The following is an 8,089-nucleotide window of genomic DNA, read 5'->3' as shown; positions in this document are numbered from 1 at the left end:
AAATAAAAAATGCATCTGTACAAAGGACATCATTACTTTCTAATAACTATACTCATATACTGTAGTATACTTTTAATTTTGCAAAAACAACAATAAGAACTCGTCTTTGTAGCAATAAGTGCTCATCAATACTTTTCTATACTTTATAATTCTAAATATACCTCAGTTTATTTTTGTATTGTTTTGTGTTGTTTTTAGTTGTTTGATTATAGTGTTTTTTATTCCGGCATGATTCGGTTTATTTATTTATAAATTTATTTTTCGATTTCGAATTGGGCAAAAATGTTCGATTTCGTTTTTTTTTTTTTTTGGCTTTCGGAAACTTTTTGCTATCGCCATGTTTTGTAAACGTTTACCGTTTAAGCTGTTTTCCAGAAAATAGAGCGGCAACCCTTTTCACAGTTTTAATACCAATGTTCGCAATTACTGTTTTAATGCACTTTTACCATTTAAGTTTAAATTAAAATTAATTAATGATTTTTTTTATATTTTATAGGTATTTCTACCTACCTGTTTCGTTTCACCAGCCCGCCTCCGCGATAACTTTTGGCGACGTATCAATCGACCCCTTGGCAGCCAAATCGAAAATTTTTGTTGCAGACGGCAAAATTTTGCTTGTTAAATTTGAGGTCGGAAATAATTTTTATTAAAGTGGCAGAATGATCTTGTGGTGATGTGGAATATCCATCAATACACCTCTGAGTAAAGTATTTTCTTCCCTTAATAAATAAGATCTGATTTGATATAAAAAAGGGCATTTACCTTTCATTTCGGCCAGACAAAAGTGCACGTTTTACAAATCGAAAAAATTTTCCGAATTCGGTAACCGGAGTACCGATTTTGCGATTTCAAATCGTGTAGGTGAAATGGGCACCTCTTAAACACAGTAATAATTGACATAATGTACTTTTTTTTTAACCAATTCTTCTCCCTCGACAAAAGAAAACCTAAGATGTGTACATATTTAAGTTAATCCTTTTAATGTATAAAATGTTTAATATAAATATACAAATATAGGGCGGGCCGCTTCACGAGCACTCCTCCTGACTTTTTCTGACGCAGCGAGCAACTTTGCGTTTAAAGTCGGTATAGGATTCTCGCCATTCCTTGGCAGCATCTACGTTTGCTGGAGACTCATCGTTCGGGTCGGCCAGCATTGATATTACAGATATCAAGATAGTCTCCACTGTATGCACGGGTAACCACCGCTCCGATGCTTTTTCGTAGCCCCATTTATCGTCTCCGGGCTCATGTAAAATAGAAATACAGACATCTCCGTTCTTCTCAATATTTGGGTGCCAAATTTCTGTAACAAACTTCATTCGAGGAGGACGCAACGGATATTCCTTAGGAAAGTAAAGATGAGCTTTAAAGAATCCTCCTTCGCTGCGATTAAAAAAGAAAGATTATTTGAATATATAAGCACTATTAAATAATACAAAATCGTATTATAGTAATGGGAGTTACATACAAGTGCCGCGAGTGTTAGACACCCGGTTTTTGAAATGGTAGTGCGAGAGAGAAGTATAACCGAGTAGTTTAGGACGAACTTAAGCTGCTGAGACTATGCGCAATCGAAACTTAAGGCCATCCATATTCATTAAGACTTGAGAAAGATCGTTAATAAGCAGACCGATTAATACTGGACAAATAGCCTGCCATGACGATACCCGAGACCATATTTCAAAATATGTTATAAAATCAGATACCCGAGAACATATTTCAAAACATGTTATAAAATCAGATACCCGAGACCATATTTCAAAATATGTTATAAAATCATACTCGTTGAACACGGTTCGTTAAGTAGGACTGAATTCTTGGTCATCAGTAGGTTATGATTAACCAATTCAAAAACATTCCTGAAGACGGTCCTGACAGTCGGCCTTGGCCAATAAAGGTGGTGGGCTCATGATCGTCTTTAAGTAAGTCCACGTTTAAAGGAAAGTACTTAGTTTAGCTATGCAATGATAATGGGTAATATCGGAGTTGCTGCCCTTTTTATGCAGTTTTAAAGAGTTTATTTGAAATGGAATACCATATAAGACTAGCTTAAGTGCTTGGAGGAACCGGATATATATACTACCGCAGTAGTATACTCTATATTGGAGCCCGATTTTAAATGGAGTAAACATTTTTCACCAATGCGGTGGTGAGCAACCGTCATGTTGTTTGTCTCAGAAACATTATTAAATCGAAGTACAAGTCGATTGCTCGGAAAATCTTGTAGCATCCGGAGCTATGCAGTAAATAATTGGATTTTGCATCACTGTATTTGGAGAAATCGGGGAATTCTGTCTAACTGTAGCACTTGTACAATTTTGACTTAATAGTTTGGTAGCAATATGCCAATTATCGAGCTGACCATGGTGGGGCATGGAAGCAGTAAACATTAGTTACTGGGCGCAATTACTGAAAATATCGTGTGTTGCACATGGGCACACTACAAAAATCACAGTCGGAAGCTCGGAACGTGTCGAGGGAAAGAAGTATTACTAAGTGCTTCTTTTTCCGCAGAACCACGCAAATTTTTTTTTTCAACTTGGAGAAGCTTGATAGAAGCATTCAATGGTAGGCTTTTGGACGCCTACTATAAAGCATTTAGATGTAAGTTAACAACTGAATTGCTTACTCATTTTATTCCCCAATATCCAAAATTCACACTATACTATACTATATCATTCTCTCTTGTTTTTGTTGGTGTCAATGGGACAACCACAAGAGAATTTCATTTTTTCATGCATGTCTAGTATTCGCGTTAACGTACATTGATTGGACTAGCGTCTACAGTGATTGTTGCATAAATATAATAATAATAAAAATTTTCATAGCATACTACAGTGTATCTGGCGGTCCAATTATTAAAACTTCCCAGCGAAATATATCATTCTCATCAATTAAACCAGCGGAGAATCCTTCCACTGGATTCTTGTTTAGTTCTGAAAAGATACAAATAATTATTTATTTTTAGTATAGATAGAATAGATTTCAATAACTATAAGAGCTAGAAAATTAAATTCAACATGCATATTCTAGTGACGCCTTTTGGTTTTTGCCACGCCTAGTCTAATGCCCACAAGTCGTTATAAACTGTCACACCCACCATCCATCGAAAAATGTTTTGATTTCCCAGTCGAAATGGAAATTATTCTATAAATTTTATGCAAAATTAGCGTGTTTCACAAGTAAGAATTGTTCATTGTTTTCTGATCGTAGACAAAAAGAATTAGACTGTCAAGTTATTTGAAAAAAGAATATAGAGATATTTTCAAATTCTTTTTGCAAATCGATAGAAATTGACATGACAAATTGGATAATATAAAATGAGAACATATGTATTTTTTAGAAGTCGACGGACCAAAACTTTTGTGGACATTTCAATAGAAATTACAACCCACAATAAACTAAACAAAAAGTCAACAACTTTAAGCTTTGGCGATGTACAGTAAAGTCCTATGTCCAGTCTCTTCTAGGTTGAATCCACTTATCTGTGTAAATCACCCTAGCGATCACAATTAATAATACTCATTATAGAATAAAAACAAAAATTCTGAGAACCAGTATATGATTTGTTTTGTGTTCTGTACATATGTATATATGTTCATTTATTGCGACTTAATAACATATCGTTGCCTAATATGATATGCAAATATATAAGTAGATAATATCAGTCCAGAACGCGGTCGATCCAGCAATTAAAAAGTAAGCTATGTTGGGGTCCTGAATCTAAGCTACCGCCCCACTTACGGTGTTGCGAACACATTCTATATGCATATGTATGAACAAAAAAAATGCACATACCCATACATAAATTTTTTAGTTAGTAGTATGAGTCAATGGAATTTAAAAAGCTCTTTCCATTGTTGACATGTTCGATTAAATAACCAATATATGTATATGGTTTTAAGTGCTTTTAAAATACTGTTGCCCCTATTGCAGAATGCTATTCGCGATTAATGGCTGAAAATAGTAAATGGGCTGAGCATTGTTAATGTTACAATGAGCATTGTCATACCCTACAAATAACATAAATGCATTATTTGGTTACCTTGATTCATTTAACCATTACTTTGTAGACTGTTAACAAAAATATGATAATAATATATATATCCAAATCATTAAGTGTCGTTGACTATCTACTAAATCAAAGGAAAATAATTTCTTTCCAAAAATTTTAATTAATATTCTTTTGTTATTGTTGTTAAAAAGTTAAAAAGTTTTTTAGACAGTGAAGGGAACATTACCATTATTTGTATATACATACACACATATGTGTAGGTGTAAGCATGTATAAGAGTTGCCATTAATATAGATTATGTGTGCCTTTACACATCATACACAAATATAAATATCTTTCCGGCATATTAAGCAAATTCCTACTCAAATGTTAACATTAATTGAAGTACATAATTATATAGACCACAAGATTTTTAAAAAGAAGGGTAGACACAAATATTTACACACATATGTATTGGCGCATATATACAGTTATTTTGCTATGTAAGAATATACTATTAACTTTACAAAAAATAACAATTTATTAAAATTACCTTAAGATATAGGTAATATGTAAGTTACAAATTATAAATGTGCACGCATATAACACATAATATATGTATTTTGTTGAGCATTGCCAGCCTATGGTTTTTGCACCAATTTTAAAACCACATGTGCAAGACTGGAAAAATAATTTCATATACATATGTAAAAACATTTATATATACATTTTTGCTCATTTATATATGTTTGAAGTTGTTAAACTTACCTGCCAATTGTTTTTTTAACAGTAATGATGACTGAAGTTCAGACATTCTAAGTTGAATGATAGATGAATTGGTTCAGTTTAACGCACAAGTAATTAACACAAATAAAAATTTTTGGCTTAAAAATAAGTTAGTATTGAAAGTAAATATAATGATCGACATCGACCAACCGAATTTTCTATAAAGGCCAAACATAAAAAGGAACTAGTTACACAAGTTTAACAAAGATCTAGTTCCTGTGAAGACGAATGTGACTCAATAACACATATTTCCAACTACACTTATATTACATTTCCACGGCGTTTGCCTGTTTCTGATTGGCGCATATATATGTATATATACCAATCCTATTATTTTTAAGCCCTTTCCCAAGCGAACTTCTAAAATGCGTTTAGCCAATATTGCGAAACGCATTTCCAGTGTTCCAATGTGGTTCTCGTCCACAAACTAAATCCCACATATTCTTCTGCGCACTCTTGTCTCGACACTCTCAGAACAAAGACTACCTAAACTTGACAACAACATAAAATAATATCACTATATTGATCATAATGCAATATGACTCAATGAAATATTATTTATTATTTATTTTTAATACTCGTTTGTAAAATTCTCCGTCCGAATCAACCACTGTTTTAATATTAATAATTCTTTTAATTATGAATAATATGTAATTATATCACTAGAGACAAGCTTCAACAGGGGACTGTTAGCAGTTTTTATTTTTGAAGATCTCACAGCATTAAAACTAATTTCAACTTTTTGCCACGCCCACTCTTTCCAAATAAATTCAAGATAAGATTGCCTTTCGTCAATGCCTGGTATTTTGCTAAAAACTCATCCAGCTGTCTGTATTTTAAATTTAAGAACAAATTGATTAAAACATGCGCGCTTCCTTCCTTCCTTTAATTATTTTAAAAAATTATGTCGACGATGTGCCCACAATTAAATTTGAATATTGCATTCAGTTTTTGACGAGTCAGCCATTGAGCTCGCCACACTTCTAGTAGGGCTGCATTGCAAATTAATAATTTTTAAGGAAAAGTCCCAAAAGGACGCATATGAAGACTGTATGTTCCGAAAAGAAATAACCACTCTTCAAAATGGACTAACATAATATAACATATTTCAAAAATTTTTGAAACTGTATTCAAAGTTGAAATTTTGATTTTGAAAGTTGGACGAGGACATCACGTGCAAAATACTAAATTGTTAAGTTTACACCCACAAACTAAGCAACATCTTAGTAAAGTATACACCTGAAGAATTCCCTTCAGTACCCAAATTCTTCGCACGGAATTTTCATCGCGAGTGTTTAAAAAAAAAACAAATCTCTCATGATTCTTCTTGCAAAGTTTCGAACACAGAAATCAAACCGAATTCTGTCGGGTCTCCCTGATGCTGCGCCTATGCTTGCAGGTCAAATTTTTTATTTCGATTTTGTTCAGAGCAGTGACCGAAAATGATAGAGAGTGATGAGAGGAGACAAAATCAGAGTCAAGAAATAAAAGCTATGTATACCCCTCTGACTACCGCTCTAAAAATTTGTTGGATATTTTTAAGTTTTGTATTTTTTGATTTAATACTGTAAGAAATGAATCGGTCGCTATAGACAACGCAAAAGCATCCGTGTTTACATATTTGCCCTATGTAATTCTAATTGCAATACATCTTTATGGTCGGAAATACCCTGGATCGCGCCTGGCAGAATTTTCGTTTTGTTTCCTTATTCCTGTTTCCTCAGCATTTGCATTCGATTGTGGCACGTTTCATGATGTTTGCTAACATTGTTCAAGTAAGACATATAAAACAGGTAAGTTAAGTGTTCCAAATCGAATTCCTCGCCACGAACGCCTGTTTTATGAAATTTGTCAGCGCCCTCTTGTTCGTGTGTCATCACAATCTTGTTGGTGACGAGCGTCAATTTTTTAATACTTCGTCGTAGTATTGCATCAATGGCAGGTCTCCTTGTCTGACCATCTCTAATCCCTGCCTCAGTAGGCGTAGAGATGTCTTGTCCGAGTCCGTGTATTGTAACCGAGCCAAAATGGCATCGAAATTTAACACAGTATTGAAAGATACGAGTATGGCTCCAGCTGCGCCTCGAATTTTGTTTCGTAGGATAGCTACAGCTTGGTAGTGAGCACTGCTGCCGTTATAGGAATTGAATAGGTGGTAAGCGTATATGGCCGATTGCCTCCAGGCCACATACTCATCTTTAGTGCCACAGAACTCTGGCACGGACTTGATTATGTCTACTGGTAAGTCACACCTAACCTCAGTACGTGATGATTTGCGGTGTTTCCACCTGCATACTTTGTACCCGAGCAGCTAGGGAGCTTATTTGTGTTTGGAACTTGGACTGCCTTTGTGCCAATGCCCGTCTGACGGCATTTTCGAAAAGTGCTGGGATCTGAGCGGGGTCCATGGTGCTATTTATGGGGGGACTAGGCTGATCTTTTTTTTGGGTTTGCTCGTTCCTCCTCCCAACTGTCCTCACTCTCGTATTCAACCTTTATGTCTGGTAAGCCTGAAGCCAATCTAGCCATTTATCGTCCGATAAGTCTGCTGGCAATCCTCTCCAAAATACTCGAAAAAGTATTTTTGCGCAGAATGTTGCCAGTACTGGATGAGGCCGGTCTGATCCCTGATCACCAGTTTGGCTTCAGACGCTGCCATGGAACACCAGAGCAATGCCACCTGCTTGTTGAGCGAATACTGGAATGCTGGACATCAAACAGGCGTTTGACAAAGTCTGGCACCCTGGACTGCACTTCAAAATAAAGATGCACCCTCCCAGTTCCCACTTCGCCTTCCTCAAATCCTTTACGGAGCGTAGAGAGTTCCAAGTCAGATGCGGATCAACAACCAGCACGCCTAGGCCCATAAGAGCCGGAGTACCTCAAGGCAGCGTTCTTGGGCCAATCCTCTACACGCTGTACACAGCAGACCTTCCCACCACCCTCCCGAAGCCTTACAGTGGCCATATACGCTGATGACACCGCCTTCCTAGCCTCCGCTTCAGACCCCCACGAAGCATCAGCCATCATCCAAAGCCAACTGGATGCCCTCGATCCATTGTTGAAACAATGGAACATCGCAGTGAATGCAGAGAAGTCCTCCCACACCACATTCTCGCTGCGCAGAGGATACTGCCCGCAGTCATGCTTAACGGAAAAACCATCCCATTGTCAAACTCCCCGAAATACTTAGGACTGACCCTAGATCGCAGCCTAGACACCAGGCTGACCTGCGCCTAAAGCAACTGCACTGGCTCATAGGGAAAAGATCCAAACTGAGGGATAACCTAAAACTTCTCCTTTACT

At 36.2% G+C, this 8,089-nt stretch overlaps 2 protein-coding genes across 3 annotated transcripts in view; one reads left to right on the top strand and one right to left on the bottom strand.

The window, feature by feature from the left end:
- Positions 1-982: 982 nt before the first annotated feature.
- LOC117141768 (ubiquitin-conjugating enzyme E2 G1) lies at positions 983-4,949 on the bottom strand. Its single transcript, XM_033305399.1, has 3 exons — positions 4,766-4,949; positions 2,837-2,939; positions 983-1,386 (listed from the first exon to the last, which is right to left on the bottom strand). Exons 1-3 carry the CDS (start codon positions 4,809-4,811, stop codon positions 1,029-1,031), a joined length of 507 nt encoding a protein of 168 aa, XP_033161290.1. The 5' UTR covers positions 4,812-4,949; the 3' UTR covers positions 983-1,028.
- A 1,072-nt stretch (positions 4,950-6,021) lies between these two features.
- LOC117140198 (aminopeptidase N) overlaps positions 6,022-8,089 on the top strand; it is a 64,662-nt gene continuing 62,594 nt past the window's right edge. Inside the window, exon 1 of one of the 2 annotated variants that reach the window (XM_033302982.1) lies at positions 6,022-6,182. In XM_033302982.1, coding sequence (XP_033158873.1) covers positions 6,162-6,182 — 21 coding nt within the window. In that variant the 5' untranslated portion in view covers positions 6,022-6,161. Of the gene's footprint in view, positions 6,559-8,089 lie in introns of both variants that reach the window. The other variant, XM_033302981.1, reaches the window with a different exon arrangement.

The sequence above is a fragment of the Drosophila mauritiana genome, chromosome 3L (genome assembly GCF_004382145.1).
Source record: "Drosophila mauritiana strain mau12 chromosome 3L, ASM438214v1, whole genome shotgun sequence".
In the NCBI taxonomy this organism is placed as follows: domain Eukaryota; kingdom Metazoa; phylum Arthropoda; class Insecta; order Diptera; family Drosophilidae; genus Drosophila; species Drosophila mauritiana.
This window is presented reverse-complemented; position numbering and strand designations above follow the sequence as displayed.